This window comes from Halichoerus grypus, chromosome 4 (genome assembly GCF_964656455.1).
Source record: "Halichoerus grypus chromosome 4, mHalGry1.hap1.1, whole genome shotgun sequence".
In the NCBI taxonomy this organism is placed as follows: Eukaryota; Metazoa; Chordata; class Mammalia; order Carnivora; family Phocidae; genus Halichoerus; species Halichoerus grypus.
Window position 1 is genome coordinate 155,545,805 of NC_135715.1, and position 17,514 is coordinate 155,563,318.

The window sequence follows — 17,514 nt, forward strand, 5'->3', positions numbered from 1 at the left end:
AGAAATGACAACGGAGGGGCGCCTGCGTGGCTCAGTCGTTAAGCAGCTGCCTTCGGCTCAGGTCATGATCCCAGCGTCCTGGGATCGAGCCCCGCATCGGGCTCCCTGCTCCACGGGGAGCCTGCTTCTCCCTCTCCCACTCCCCCTGCTTGTGTTCCCTCTCTCGCTGTCTCTCTCTCTGTCAAATAAATAAATAAAATCTTTAAAAAAAAAAAAGAAAGAAAGAAATGACAACGGAGTTTCTAAAGATGGGACTAAGTATTATTGACGCAAGACTAAAATACAAAATAAGATACTTATTACTATATAGTAACTAAAAGGAATCCAAAATTTGAAAGGACAAAAGTGCATAGTACATTTTATTTATTTTATTTTTTAGTTTTTTTTAAATTTTATTTTATTTTATTATGTTAGTCACCATACATCATTAGTTTTTGATGTAGTGATCCACGATTCATTGTTTTCATATAACACCATTTTAGAAGCTCGTATTAAAAGTGTGTTTTCTCTTTTGCTACTGAAAAGATAGTTATTATATGGAAAATTCATACATTCGTAAGACCTACATTCTCTGACAATGTAGGGGTTGGGGAGGGCACCTATAGCTTATTTTCCAAGTTTAACTGTTTTTGAAACATGATTACTTCTCATCTTCAACACATTTCATGTTTGCTTGGTATTTAAATTTTTTAACAGGCAAGCTTCTTGAAAGAGCTCCCACATTCAGCCAACTGCCCTGGAGCAACCTTGTCTCTTCCCTGAAAGTGTTTGGGCCATGTCCTTCTCCCCATGATCTTCTCAATTGTCAAATCCAAGGGACATGTGCCACTCCTTTTCTGCCCTGACCTGTTAGTGGTTTTGGTAATACCGACTATTTGCTTCTTAAAAGGCTCTCCTCCCTGAAATCGCAGCTGCACCCGGGATTCTATTCTTTGCTCTGTATCTTTTTTCCTCTTTAGGTAATATCCACTGGCATGATTTTAAATTCTGCTTTCCGTGTCTGTACCTTGAACCCAACCTATGCCTTAAGCTTTTCTATTCTATTTCCAACGGCAGGAGAAACAGCAGCTCTGTGTGCCTCTATTTGTTCCAGAGCTAAAGTCATCCTAAAAGACCTTTGGCTGACATCTCCCAGAGCAGAAATTAAGCATACTTTCCCTACAATTTCCAGCTGGGGAGGGTTTAAGAGCCTGGCTGGAACTAGATCAACTCTCAGAGGCAGGAGATTTCCATTCATGCTGTCCTTTCCCCCCATTGTATCTTTCCCCCTGCACCAATCCCCAGGATACGCTGAAAGAAGGAAAAATGGATTTGGACTTCTTTCAGTCTTCTACCGGGGACTGACTTTCCTCCCTGAATCCCAGTTTTTTAGCCAACAACAGTCATCTCTAAACAAGTAGATGCACTCGTGCTAAATAGAGTGGCTTCCTCATTTAGCCTGCCTGAAGCAGTAACATATTCCTCCATTATTACCCACTATCTAATTCCTTGATGTCATAAATGAATTACTTTTAAAAATTGGCCTTTTGCTGATTATAAAATAATACATATTTATTCTAGGAACTTTGAAAAACAAAGAAAATTATAAAATAATACATATTTATTCTAGGAACTTTGAAAAACAAAGAAAATATATAAAATATAATAGTCCCTGAGAAATGAGAGATAACATTTTAGGATATTTTTACCCAGATGTGGTTAGGTGGACTTTTAAGATTTTTTTTTTTTAGGAGGGAATAGATTAGCATCCATACATTTTCTCAAACCCTAAAATGCCTCATTAACTTTTTTTTTTGGAGAGTAAGTATGTAAATTAAAATCTTTTTACTTTAATCGGGTAAGTTTTTAGTTAAACCTGTTAAATTATTTTAGTATCTGAGAGTTGACATTAACAATAGATATTAAAATGAATTTATTTGGCTGATTTGGATTTTCCATTTATTTAAGTCTTAAAATTCTCATCCCTCTTACCTTTGCATGCTTTCTAATAAATTCAACAGAAACTGGGACCATTCTGTCAAACAAGCCTACTATAAATTCTTTCTGAATAAGACTAATCGCAGCAGGTAGAAGATTTATCCAAGACAACATTAGTGGTCTCCAGCCTAACATGTGAGGCTCCATGTAAATCATACCACATCTGGAAACCTGGAAAAAGAAAAATTGTTTACTATCAAGGTAATGTTTCTATAAGAAATATGACTTGGTACATCTGTTTCTTATAACCTTCAGAAAATTCTTTTTAAAAAAGTTTAATTTTATGTAATTTCATGATCTAAATTTTTGTGTATGACTTTACCAATGGTTTTAGATAAAGAGGAAAAAAATCCCTGACTCTTAAATTTGTCGAGGTAAGTCAAAAGATATGCCTGTTCTTAAAGAATTGGAGTACTATTAAAATGAATTCTACTAATTTTTTCCATTCAAAGTCAAAATTACTAAGAAAAGCATTTATAGCATTTCAAATTTATAAGCAGATGTCAAAATTGAGAACTTACAGTAGCAGGAGAAGCAACTTCCAAATCCATTGGTTCGAAAATAAGATTCATTTGTGGTGACATCTGAATAATCTCCCCACTCATCAGACACAGCTTTTTGTTATCATCCAGCACCGTATTCATATTCTCAATCCACACTGCATCTACTGGTCCATCGAAAATTAACCATTTCCTATCTGGCGTCTGGTTTATGCATATGATGAATAAAGGGCAAAAATTAATAGTGATAATGTAAGGAAACAGTCCAATAATGTTTCACAATTTAAAAATGTAACTCCTAAAATTAATTTCACCATGAAAATGTAACAGCATCTTTTGAATAGTGTGTGCGTGTATGTGGAGAGAGAGTCACTGAAGAAACCTATATATGCCATGGACGAGACAGAAATATAACATCTTTTCTCAAAATCCCATCTTTTCCAATGTTTCTGGACTCACATATAACATGTTTTAGAAAGTATTATGAGAAAAAAATATAATTGCCAGGGAAAACAGTTTTCATTGAAATTATCTGATTCTATGTAGTGTTATGTTCATACAGATTTAGCACTCTTGGGTGCTAAATCAAGTTTTTTCTTCCCTCCATTGAATGAATTCACATGTACACACCCTCTTAGGTTGAATGGTTTCATGATGATACAGGAAATTAATATATGATTCAGTCTCACAATGATAAATATGACAATATTTGCACATTGTCTGAACTACAGTAAATGCTCAACAAATATTAAGGAGTGGCCAGGTAGTCACTGGAGAGTACAAAAGCTGATTCTCCTTTCCAGATCTTATGAATCTGCTTTTTTCGGCACACAGACAATGCCCTGGTTCACTTGCAGCAAATATGAATTCAAGTTGAAGTGGTGAGGGATTTGAATCCATCCTAACACTTTCTCAGGCCCTGTAGCCAACTGCTTTAATCTACAAGACAGCGGACCCGTCATAGACTCAGGCTGCCCCACACCCACACTCAAAAGCCAGCTATGGCCATGCTCAGGAAGCAAGGAAGAGCTCATACCTCAGGTATCACCTCAAGATCAACTTTCCCTTGCACTGCTGGCTTCCCATGCCTGCTAATCTTCACTTTGGGCAACACGGCCATCTAACAGCAAGATGCTGGGCTCTACAGTCTGAAGGACCTCACTTTTCATTTGGCTTTACTACTTACCAGCTGTGTGACTTTAGATCAGCTCCTTAACCTCTCTGAGACTGAGTGTTTATGGGGCAAAATGTCCTGGAAAATGTAATGTATGCTATGTAACTGAGTATAAAATGGCACGTATCTCATAATTATTTCTGTATAAATAATGTGACTACATACATTATCTAGAGATGTCATGTGTTAATCTGGGCCAGAGTGCATCCATTGTGAAAGGAAAGAACCTGAGAAGTTGTATCAATGATCTCACACCTCCATCTGCCTCACAGTTACTTTTATCCTTGAAATTACTAGTAAAGCCTGATACTGGGCAAGATCTCTGCCCCATGAAAGCCAATTCTTATGTTACTTATTGTCCGAGGTCCTTGAGCCATTAAGAGCAGTGTTGAGTTTTGACATTTGTCTATTATTACACTGACGAAAGAGTCATGATCAGCTGGGTCCTTAAGTGGATAAAGAGCACCAAAGTCAGGACACATGGTAGGCAGAATAAAGGAAACTTTTATTTTAAAAAGATTTAATAAATTAAATGTCTCTAGACTAGGCCCCTTCTCTTTTTTTTTTTTTTTAAAGATTTTATTTATTTATTTGACAGAGAGAGAGACAGCGAGAGAGGGAACACAAGCAGGGGGAGTGGGAGAGGGAGAAGCAGGCTTCCCGCGGAGCAGGGAGCCCGATGTGGGGCTCGATCCCAGGACCCTGGGATCATGACCGGAGCCGAAGGCAGACGCTTAACGACTGAGCCACCCAGGCGCCCCCCCTTCTCTTTTTTTTAAGATTTTATTTATTTATTTGAGAGAGAGAGAGAGAATGAGTGGGGGAGAGGCCAAGGGAGAGAGAGAAGCAGACCCCTGGCTGAGCAGGGAGCCCAACGTGGGGCTTGATCCCAGGACTCTGAGATCATGACCTGAGCCGAAGGTAGACGCCCAACTGACTGAGCCACCCAGGCATCTCCCCCTTCTAAGACCAGACTTAGCAAGCTGTCTCCCATTTGCTCACACTCTGTGCACAGCCTGCTAACCTACAGCAATCAAATTAACACTCAGTGGTCTGTGGACTCCTTCTCGTAAGAGCGGGCAACAGCCATCAGCAGAATAAGCCAGGAGGAGGTTAGTGCCCGTTCTCATTCACAACAGTCAGCGGCTGGCACACAGGCAGCCCATTCTCTTCCTAACGTGGTAGGGCCAAGTGTTAGAACTTCAAGGTATTGTTTTATAAAGGTCTGCAATTTCTTGTCTAAGAATTGGAGCATGCCTAACAATTAGTGGGTATGACTGAGACAGCAGCCCAAAAGGTGGGCGACGGAAGAACATTGCTGAAGGAGGCAAAAGCTCACATTATTCAATGTTCTCTTTCCTCTATTCTTTAACCAGAAAAAAAGAGAGCCAGGAGTGCTTTTCCCTGCCCTTGTTTCTCCTGCTGTCTCCTCTCTGCACACCAAGGCAAAGGGTCTGGCCAGCCCGGCCTCTGGCATCTCTGTAGGTGCTAACAATGTTCCTCACGGAAACACTGCTGGACCATCCAGGATTGTGTTTTAAATAAATACCTGGGACTAGAAATATGTTTGTCTGAAACAACTGGAAAACAAGTCAGAAATGCATCAGAAGGAACTATGACGGTCTTTCTGAATGCGCACACTCAAGTGCTAGTGCTTACCGTTGAAGTAGCAAATGCTCTGAAGCTGACAGCGAGGACACCATCGGACCACTCATGTGACACCACGTCAAACTGTCCGTACAGCTGACCCATGGTGACAGACTTGGGGTTTAGAACAGTGATTTGAACCTTGTTCTCTTCCATTAACCCCTTAATGGGGAAAAAAAAAGCCATTCAATTAGAAGGATGTTGTCTTTATACATAAAAAAAAACATGAGTGGATATGTAGAAAATCCTAGACTCCGCAAAGAAACTACCAGAAGCAAGGAGTGCAAAGCATACAAAGTCGATATGTAAAGACTGGTTGTATTTTCTATACAGGGCCAATGAACAACTAAAAAAAAAATAAAATTTTACAAATACCATTGACAATAGTACTTAAAAGTCATGAAATGGTAATAAATTAGCAAATGATGTGAAAGAACTATAAACCTAAAACTACAAAAGGAGAGTTGGCAATTTGTTTTTTTTGTAAAGGGTCAGATAGTAACTATTATAGGCTCTTCAGGTTACATATAGTTGGTCACATATTCTTCTCCGTTTCTCTTTCTTTTCTTTCTTTCTGGTTTTTTTGTTTTTTTATAAACCTTAAAAAATGTTACCACCATTCTAAGTTCTCTGGCATTAGAAAAATAGGTTTGGGGCCAAAGCTGGCCTATGGGCTGTAATTGGCTGACTCATGCTACCAGACATTCTCTGAGAGAAAATTAAAAGATCTAAATACAGGGGACTATGTTCCATTCTCACAGAACTGAAAAGTTAATATTCCTAAGTTGTCAATTTTGACCAGAACCTTGAAATCTGGTGTGGGAATTATACAAAAGATGTTAACACCCTTAGGGCATGAGATTTTATGTTTTTAATTAATAGATGTTATTTTCTTAGAGTAGCTTTAGGTTTAAAGAGGAATTGAGTGGAAAGTACAGAGTTTCACACATATTCCCTCTGCCCCCCAAGCCCCCTACTGTTTCCCCTACTATTAAAGACTTGCATTGGGGTGGTATAGTATTATGAATGATGAACTGATGATACATTATTTTATTTTTTTGAAAGATTTTATTTATTTATTTGACAGAGAGAGAGCAAGAGAGGGAACACAAGCAGGAGGAGTGGGAGAGGGAGATATATATATATATAACATCTTTTATATAATTTTGTATAATTCCCACACCAGATTTCAAGGTTCTGGTCAAAATTGACAACTTAGGAATATTAACTTTTCAGTTCTGTGAGAATGGAACATAGTCCCGTGTATTTAGATCTTTTAATTTTCTCTCAGAGAATGTCTGGTAGAGATAGATAGATAGATAGATAGATAGATAGATAGATAGATAGATATAGATAGATATAGATATAGATATAGATATAGATATATAGATATAGATATAGATCATAACAAGTAAAACTCTTCCCAACACTGCCTTCTGCCCACCACCCCCAGGGCTTGGGACACAAACTACCGAACTCAAGAAAAGATGTGGAATAACAACACTAAAAAATAAAACAAGCTCGAGGTCTTCACGTTCTTCTCTGTGCCCACCAAAGGGGTAACAACGCATCATCCTACATTGAGAAGTATGGGAAAGCTCCACCCTCTTAGTCAGAGGAAGTTGTTGCCACTAAAGCAAGATTTTTGTCCCCAAAATGCAGCAAGGCCAGTGAGACTCCACAATCAAGATATCATGATCACAAATCCCATTTGGCTACAAACAATGAAATATGTGAAGCAAAAACTATTCAAAATACAAAAAGTAGACAGAAATGCAGTATTAGTTGGAGAATTAAAAATAGCCTCATTCCTTTAGCATGTCAAAGTAGACCAAACTGTGATGTGTAAGATGGGAATTGTGAGTAATACAAGCATTTATTGCATTTGTGTGCACATGTGTTATATAACACAAAACACACTTTCACTCCGATACCACAAGCATCCAATCACAGAAGTTTACATTATTAATCTAATCACCCAGAACATGAAAAATACTCTCTTGAAAGTATGAAAAGAAAGCTTTCAGTCTTCTCATGTTTTCAGATTTTTTCTACAACATGTGTTACCTTCATAAATAAAATTTTGAAAAGAAGTAAAAGGTTGACCAGCAAACCTATGATAGATCCTTCATACGCTAAACTTCATAATTGCTTCATGTTACCTTTCTAGTAGTATTTTCCTTTTGACTCATTTTTTTCCATGATTTTAAGTTGCTACATTAAAGTGTCTTTTAAAATCACTATACATTCTATCTTGCACAAAGCTGATTATGAATAAATCAATGCATTAATAACACACTCACCTTTTCACATATGTCATTTAGTGCTCCAGCTAAGACACGGTATGCACTGGTTTTTCCTCCAAACGGTTCCCCAACAATCATAAAACCATGACGCACAATCATCATTTCATATATTTGAAGTATCTTCTCAGAAAAGAATCTGGTCATTTGCAAATTCATGGATTCACAGTTGTCTTTGATAGCTGCTAGCAAATCATTATAATCTGGTTTTGGTAATTTCACACCAGGAAACAAATCTGAAGTGATTCCCTGATGATAGATGATGTGGGGATTTATATTACATATCTGATAGCCTCTCTCTCTCTCCACACACACATACACACACACACATACACATATACATGCACACACACGCACAAACACACATACATACACATAAACGTGATGAAAGTCCTCCCATCCTCATATTTAATAATGATGGAAATAGAGCCATTAAATAGTTCAACAGTATTTTTAACAGCTTTATAGAGGTATGACTGACATACAATGAACTATATAAAGTGTTACAAATTCAATAAGTGGAGTCATCAACTCAATCAAGATAATCAACCTATCACTCCCAGAAGTCACCTTGTGACCTTTTGTAATCCTCCTTCTCTACTCTCTTTGCCACCTCCATCACCAGGAAACCACTAATTTGTTTTCTGTTACTATTTTTATTTGCATTGTCTAGAATTTAATATAGATGAAGTTACACATTATGGGTACTACTTTTTTTCTGACTTCTTTTTACTTAGCATAAAGATTTGGAGATTCACATATGTGACATCATGTATTAATAGTTCAATGCATACAAGTATTACATTTAAATCCATTCCCCTGTCGATGGATACTTTCATTGTTTCCAGTTTGGAGTTCTTGCAAACAAAACTGCTATGAACACTTATATACAACTCTTTGTATGGACAAATGCTTTCATTTCTCTTGGTTGAATACTGAAGAGTGGAAAACCTGGATAATATGGTGGTTATGTGTTTAATATTTTAAGAAACTATCTGCTTTCCAAAGTGGTTGTATTATTGTACATTCATTCCAGCAGGGTATAACACTTTTAATATTTGGTATGGTCAGTCTTTTTAATTTTATCCACACTAATAGGTATGTCACAGTATCTTACTGTGGCTTCAATGTGCATTTCCTGATGACTAATGTTTTTGCATGTGCTTATTTGCTTTATGTATATGTTCTTAGTGAAGTGCCTTTTCAAATCTTTTGCCTATTTTTAATTGGTTTATTTTCTTAATGGTAAGTTTTGACTGTTCTTTAAATATTCTGTATACAAGTCCTTCATCATATATCTAATTTGCAGATATTTTTTCCTAGTCTGCAACTTGTCTTTCATCCTCTTACCAATGTCTCTCAAAGAGTGAACATTTTAAGTTTTGATGAGTCTATTTTATCAATTTATTGTTTTATGCATTGTGCTTTTGATGCTGTGTTTAAGAAATTTTTGCCTAAGCCAAAGTCACAAGAGATTTCTCCCGTTTTCTTCTAGAAATTTTTACAATTTTACAATACTTTTAAGTTAAAAAGTTAGACAAATATGACCTTATTTTAAGGCTTATTATAAAGACAGCTTCATATTGTATAACAATAGACAAATATACCAATGGAACAGAATGGCGAGCCCAGAAAGTGACCCACACACATTTGAACAACTCATTCTCAACAAAGGCACAAAAACAATTTGGTAGAGAAAAGATAAAAAGATAGAATGCCTGGATTTGTCAAAACAATGAACCTTAATCCATACCTCAGTATCACATACAAAAATTAGTTCAAAGGTATTTTAATCATTGCGGTGGCCAGGATTTTAATCAGCTTTGTGTCCCTCAAAGATTCATGCCCACAGAAAGCCTCAAAATGTAACCTCATTTGGAAATAGGATCATTGCAGATATAATTAGATAAATTACGATGACGTTATCCTGGGCCTTAAATCCAATGACTGGTGTCTTCATAACAGAAAGGAGAAGAAGATTCAAACACAGATACACCCAGGGAAGGCCATGTAATGATGGAGGTAGAGATCAGAGTGATGCCAACCCACACCAGGAAATGTCAAGGATTGCCAATAGCCACCAGAAGCTAAGAAGAGGCAAAGGAGTCTTTCCTAGAGCCTTGATTTCAGATGTCTTCCCTCTAGAACTTTGAGAGAATACCTTTCTATTGTCTTAAGCCACCAAGTTGTGGTATTTTGCTATGGCAGCTTTAGAAACTGATAAAATCATATGATGTATGATTGGAAAGAATTAGGATTCCATACTTAGTGTATAGGAATACATAAAGTTGATTGCAAGTTCTAAGAAACATACCTTTATAAACTGTTAAGGCTATTTTATAAGTATTATAGCAAACCTATGTAAGAAATAGGACTTATTTTCACTCTGAAGGTAAAAGTAAAAATTCAGAAGTGCTTCATGTGAAAGCACACATTTGACCTATACTTGAGAATTGATGAATTCTGAGTTTAATTGCCCCTATATTTAATCCTTCAAATGCTGTTATGGAGAAACTGATCTTAGTTTATCAAAGCAATGTTTCCGTGAGATAAAGAGGAGGAAAATGCAATGCAGCTCAGTGGTTAAGAGCACTCTGCAGCCTGACTACATGGTTGAAATCCCCACTCGCTCATGTACTAGACATAAATCAAAGCTAATTACCTTTGCCTCAGTTAAATGATCTGTAAAACAGGGATAATGATAGCACCTGACCTACTGGGTCATTGTGAGCGTTAAATAAGTTACTATTTGCAAAGCTCTTAGAATAGTGTCTGATACATAGTAAGTGCATAGTATTTGGTAAATAAACAAACATATCTTCTCAGATTGTTCAAATTGTTTTTGGTTGACCTTGAATGAAGGAGACCACTCGAAAACATCTTTGGTATCCAGTGGTTCTCAACCAAGACCAGTTCCCCTGACTCTCCTGCCTGGTAGAGAGTCAAAAATACGTGGAATTGTCTGGTTGTCACAACAGAAGAGATCTATCAACACTGGGGTGAGGGTGGGGGGCAAGGATGCCTAATGCTCTACAGTGTAGGGGACAATCTCACAACAAGGAATTGTCCTAATCTGAAGTGACAGTTATGCTCCATTTTTGAGATATTGCTCAATAAGTGTTCACTGGATGAATACACAACTGCTTGAGAACATATCTGGTGAGGTATATTTCCACTTTATAAAAATAGAGTCTTTACTCTTGAAAAATTTGTACAGTATCCTAGTACCAAAGAAACTGAGGAAAAAACATTAGGAAGAAAATTTGAACCTATTCCTCATAGTGTCACTCTATATTTATGCTGCCAGCTCTAAGTACTATGGAAAGATCCTTTGGAATGATGAAACATGGTTACTATGGAGAATAGATGACAATGGGCCACACCACAGTGGCAGTGTCACCCCTCCCCATCCCCATAACGTCATACCACTTCAGTCCTTACACACTGGAAGCTAACTGCCTGTACTTTATTTTTATTTTTATTTTTTAAAGATTTTATTTATTTATTTGAGAGAGAGAATGAGAGAGAGAGAGCATGAGAGGGGGAGGGTCAGAGGGAGAAGCAGACTCCCTGCCGAGCAGGGAGCCCGATGCGGGACTCGATCCTGGGACTCCAGGATCATGACCTGAGCCGAAGGCAGTCGCTTAACCAACTGAGCCACCCAGGCGCCCCACTGCCTGTACTTTAAGGCAGCACATATTAGTGCAACATCTAACACTTGCTGGGAGCCCATGGCCCCCCCAATTCCTTCTAACTGAGACAGAGAAAAGGAAAAGAATGACATCAAATGATAATATGAAAACCTTAACCATTATTCTAATACTCCTTCTCAATTAATAATAGTATAATCTTAAATATAACTAGATAATTAAACTTAGTTCTTCCTTTAAATCATCCTGAAAAACATCAATTTCATAAAAGCCATTATACTCTTTTAAAGAAATTAAGCTTTTTATTATTTTTTTAAAAGATTTTATTTGTCAGAGAAAGAGAGCACAAGCAGAGGGAGCTGCAAGCAGAGGGAGAAGCAGGCTCCCCACTGAGCAAGGAGCCCAATGCAGGACTCGATCCCAGGACCCCGGGATCATGACCTGAGCCAAAGGCAGACGCTTAACTAACTGAGCCGCCCAGGCATCCCAAGAAATTAAGCTTTTTAAAAAAAATTTCTTCAATTATTAATTTAACAAACATTTGCCAAGTACCTTTTCTGTGCAAAGGATTCAGTGGTGTGTTAGACGCATTATTTTCCTTCATGGAGCCTACATTCTAGTGCAATTTATCAGCAAACATATTTCATAACTTTTGTGTGCTTATTTACATTGCATAGTTAAACAAAAAGTACTATTTAAAAAATCCCAACTTCTCGAAAGTCATCTGAAGCAACAGAGCTAAACACACTTCAAGTTCAACATGGAATGATCTATGTTTCTCTGCGCCATATCATTATTTTCTGTAGAAGTTTCTCATAGGGAATTGCAAACTTGGACATTTGATAAATACATTATTATAAAAATTCTGATACACCAAAATAATAAATATCCTTACCTCAAAGAGTGGTAAATCATGGGACAAAAATTTTGGCAGATTTACATCAATAATAGATCTAAGCAGCAAAATTTCTTCATTTTCATTTGGATATTTCAGCTAAAAGAAAATACACTCATGATGAAATCTCCATACGCTAAGTGCACCCCCTACATCTTCACACACACACGCGCGCGCGCGCATGCATACACACACAGGCCCCAAAGACAATTTAAACCCACATAAAACTGTTCTCATTTCTTTTCATTTAATTGGATTGTTAATAATTTTAGAGGTTGAAAAAATTCCCAAACACTTGTGGTAATCTCAAAGTTTACTAAAAACCTGGTTGAACTCTGAACCGTTGTCAGGCCCATAATAAGGTTTGCAGAGTTCACAAAAATATGAACTCCAAATTATTTCTCCCAACTTCAGTACTTTATTCAACATCTCACTCCAAAGTTTCTCCTATTATCATGCATTTAATTTTCCAGAACCCTCTTCCTTTCTTCTAGAATCTTTCTGCCTAATGAATTCCATGTTCCAACTTAACTGGCTTTACTCTTACAAAGTCAGTGATGCCCAGCAGTCAAGTTCAGAGCACCCAATGCCAAAGCTAATCCTGTTCATATGGACTTTGTCTTTGGATCAGTCTAACCACACCTAAATTGTGAGGTGTCAAAAGTCTATTTTGTTATTTGAGAAGCTATTATTTTAAAGCAAATGTTTAAATTGTTTCTTGATATAATAAAAATAAACTTCAAAATATTCAAGCCAACACTTTCAACAATTCTAAATTAGCTTTTGACAAAGGATGAAAGGATTCATTTGCTATGTAACTTTAATAGCTCAATTCCATAGTCAAGATGTCAGTGATAACATACACTAGACAATGCATTATCTTTCCCATTATCTGACCACAGTGTAATCCTGACAACGCCAGGTTAATACAAATTGTTACTTCTAGTTGCATTTGTTTATTGCAAAAAACAATGGTGTGCAGTTATTCTAGGCTAATGTGAAATAGAATATTACCATTATATATCAGCATTCTCAGTAATATTTATTACAGAAGATAAAAATGCATGCCATGGTTCTTAATCATGTAGAATATATTTTAAAATCTTTATCTTCAACAAAACATGAACATGAAAATTTTATAAACTCCAAGGTCACATTTTGCATTTTGCTATTAAGTATAGCCTACCTTGCTTTGTTTCATAAAGAACTAATGCACAGTTTTAGTTCACGCCTCCACAAAATACTTTCAATGAAAAGTTACACAAGTCTTAAAATATATGGATTTTTCCATCTATATAGTTATGATTTATACCATTTTCAAATACAAACATTATATTGCAAGTCTATAACTGCTAGTCTACAATAGGCTGTAATTATATAATTACATTAATTGATAATGTTTTGGCACATTTGTATATATTTATTAATTATACATTATTCCCTTTAAAGCTGTACATATTCATATAGACTGAAAGCCTTCAAAATATTTCTCAGCAGCAACGAATTTCATTCCTTGGTAGTACCTATTTTCATACATTTAAAATTACGGAACAGAACTCAATAAGAATTACGTCTAAGTTTTTACAAATCATAAAATTTCCTTTTTCACATGTGCAAATGATCAACTATTTTTTTTAGTACAATAGCTGGATTTTTTTCAGTTGATGAAACCAACCAGTTACTGGAACTCTGTGAAGACACAGGGTCCTGAGATTTACGAACAGAAAATTCATGAGTAAGAAATCACTTGAGTTCTCTACCTTCAGATTCCCAGCAGCGGTGAGCACAGACTTCACGGCTCTCATGCCATAGTCATAGTGATGTTGCGAGGACAATTGCTCTGAACACAAGCGGTAGGTAGCCACGATTTTTACAGACAGTGGCCGAGCTGTGACAAACCCACAGGAGTACAAGACTATTTCAGCAATCATGGCATAGTCAGGCACCATCATTGCTACTGTCCGAAAGAGAGCCTACAGGAGTGCAGGAAAGGCATTTTTGAAAAGACCATTGTAAAGACAACCCTACTGTGCATTTCCTAATGTGTTATGACTACTTTTCTGCAATAATGTTCAATTACAACGTCCAAATCATATAGATAAAAACACTTAATTTTAAAAACGTGTTTCTTGTAATTGTTATAAATATCATTAATTTCTGTATCACTATTTTTCCTTAAATTATGCTTTTAAGAACGTTCATGATACTTAGGTTTTGGGTGAATTATTAATTCACATGCTAAGTATCAATTATGCTCTATTGTTCTTGGGAAGTGACAGGTTATAGGGAAAATATATCCAAGTCTGCTGGGATGTCCAAAAGCTGGGCTTTTCATATGGGCTGGTGAGAAAGTGCATGGTATTGGGAGACCAGGCTTCAAGTGAGGCTCTCCTGGAATCGAATTAATTTTATGCTGCGGGCTAATCAGATAACTCCTAATAACAAGGCTATGTTAGATAAATAAGGTATTTTGAGATATTTTTAACTTTTTGAGTCTGCAGTCACCACGTCAGTCTTTCACCAAGCATAATAAAGAAATAAAAACTGGAAATAAGCCACAGATCATTATTATTAATTATGATAAATCAATTTTCCAAATTGTAAAGTTTTTTTTCTCATGGTATTTTTAAATGTTGTGGGACAAATAAATGTCATGTGATAGCTAAGTAGAAAACTAGACAGATTTCAAAAGAATAAATAAGAAAATTTAAGTTTAGAATGTCAGTATGTATCAGGACCTACTTCAGTAGCTCATACATTAAGCCAGGACCTTTGTGTACTAAAGATAAAAAAATGGCAATTTTTTTAAGTAGGCTCCATGCCCAACATGGGGCTTGAACTCACAACCCCAAGATTGAGAGTCACATGCTGTACTGACTGAGACAGCTAGGCTCCTAGAAAAATGGCAGTTTTATTCAGATAGTTTATAAATATCTTCTGGGAATTCATTGAGTTACCTGAAACACAAGGCACATAGGAAATAAGACATCTTGCTTAAGTGATCTGTTATGACTGTTCCAGGTTGAGAACAAATAAAAGATTGGCATCGAGCAAGATCCTTCCAATGTGTTATGTTAATTACTAACTAGAGGCCTTAGTACTGCTATTTTATCAATAAGGTTACCATTAAATAAAGAATAAAATGTTAAAAATATATGGCTTGAGCAAATAATTTGAAACAGAGAAGCTTAAGCAAGTGCTCTAAAGCACTACATACTTGAGGAAAAGAGAATGCAAGAGAATTACTACACAGATGGTACCTCTTTAAAAGGGTAGGTTCTCAACAACTATTTTTTTTTCACAAATAAGAGAAAGAATGAATGAACCAATCAGTCAGTGGGTCCAGCTAGGTTTGGGTGGTACAGTCTTTCTACAATAGTATCAACTGCTATTGGTTTCAGGTGAAGATCCAGGTCTGTGTGGTGTAGGCTTCCCCCTGACCACATCAGATATTTCACAAATTTCTATTCACATTCCCTCAGCCCTACTAGCAATATGGCCATGGAACACCATGGAACAGACAGATCAGTGGCCAAGAGAACAAAAAATACAGTGTGGTAAAGAAATTTCAAGGGGTTATCATGATGTCCCATCTACTAGGAATCCTCCACCAAAGATTTAACATCGATTTCTATTTACCACAGAGAAAAGCATCCTCCTCAAAACAATTTTAGGTGAATATTTTAATTCAATGGTTCTCAAACTGTGTGAGAAATACTGATATGATATGGTTTGATTTGGAATGTGTCAGAAATAATTTGTTAGTAATAGCAATAAGTTTAAAGGTACTTTAGTGTTCTTAAAAAAATTTAAGTTCAATTCTGGCTTAACCAATGATGTACTCTCTTGAGTGTAAAAGAAGAATTTGGCTCCAGGTATCATACCAGGGCTTGAATAAATTCTGATACAGGTATCAGAATGTAAGCATTATCCTTCTGGAAAGCTATGCATCAGGTTATTGGCTTTGTGACATCAGAAGATCTGGAACATGCCCATTTTACCATGGCTTCTAACATTCAACTATTCTGAAATGTTTATTGAATATTGATTCTTCCGAATAGTTTTAATATTAAATACAACTTCTCTAATGTAGCAATGTGCTTAAGAAATTGCTCCACTATGCAGATCTTATCTAGATGTACAGGAAGTCAAAATGGGACTGTCTGCATGACGACATAGGTCTAGGGAGATGGGAGGACAGATGCATTGGGTCCTAATTCCCAGGTTCTTATAGATCAGGCCAAGAACTTTGAACTTTTTTCCTGTAGGCAAAACAACAACAACAACAAAAACAAAACCCAATAGCTTTTTAGGTCTGGAAGTTATAGGATTAGATTTCTTCTGAAGACACTGGTAGAATTATAATGGGGAATAAATTATAGTGAATTTTAGTGGAGAAGGGATTGGTGACAAGCGAGCTGTTGCAGTAAGACACACAGGGGAAGAATGACGAGGGAGGGAAGGAAGGTGCAGCAGTGGGACCAAGCAAGAGCAGCAAGAATTATAAGGCTTTTGTATAATAGGATGCCTGGTTTTGGTGACTGGCTGAATCACTGGGTGAAGAAGAGGGAAGTCTCGAGGATGACTCTGAAGACATTCTCTGGACCTCAGTAAGCTTTTTTTTTTTTCAAGGAAGATCTATTTCTTTCTTTTCAGACTGACATTTTTTCAAAATTGTTAGGTATTTCCATATATGCTTGAAAATAGATGTTCTGTAGCCATTGTAACCAAGAAGACTGCACAGTAGGAAGAACAACAACAAAGCTATCAGAATTTGAGAGCAGTTTTTGGCCTGAAGTAGAAGGAAAATCCATCACCCACAGAACCACAAGGTGGATATTTTGACACTGTTCCAACATGCACAGCACATAAAACTGTGGCGCAGTCTGCACGGGGCATTAACGGACTGAACTTTTTATAATAGTCCCAGCCTTTTGTGATTAGCTATTCACAGATTTTTGCCTTTACAAATACTATCTATCCAGACTGATCCTACTGAAGAAAAGAAAAACATGGGCGAACAAAAGAACTGCTACAGAAAGAGTTCTCCAAACATAAATCACAATGAAAAGCTGCAAAACGTTTCTTAGATAAGAGGATTTACCGGTTTTTATTTTTTAATCATACCTTCCTTCACTTAGGCAAAGTATTAAAACATCTCATCTAATACATAAAAGTGCATGGAATGGAAATACCAAAATACTTCATAGCAATTACTTGAATTGAAAGTCTCTTCAGTGGAGAAGAAGAATTCCTCAACTAGTCTAAGAAGCTGTCAGTCTAAATATGTGAACAGCAGAAAGGACTATAGGGCTGAGAGTCAGAAGACTTGGTTTTGGATCTGCAATTACCACTGCATTATTCTTCA

The 17,514-nt window shown here is 36.7% G+C and overlaps 1 protein-coding gene across 1 annotated transcript in view; it reads right to left on the reverse strand.

The window, feature by feature from the left end:
- Positions 1-17,514, reverse strand: part of DNAH7 (dynein axonemal heavy chain 7) — a 261,052-nt gene that overhangs the window by 144,901 nt on the left and 98,637 nt on the right. Inside the window, exons 28-33 of the mRNA XM_078071131.1 lie at positions 13,907-14,119; positions 12,147-12,245; positions 7,602-7,850; positions 5,311-5,460; positions 2,499-2,681; positions 1,972-2,148 (exon numbers count right to left, since the gene is read on the reverse strand). Of these exons, the coding sequence (XP_077927257.1) occupies positions 1,972-2,148; positions 2,499-2,681; positions 5,311-5,460; positions 7,602-7,850; positions 12,147-12,245; positions 13,907-14,119 (1,071 nt within the window). The remainder of the gene's footprint in view (positions 1-1,971; positions 2,149-2,498; positions 2,682-5,310; positions 5,461-7,601; positions 7,851-12,146; positions 12,246-13,906; positions 14,120-17,514) is intronic.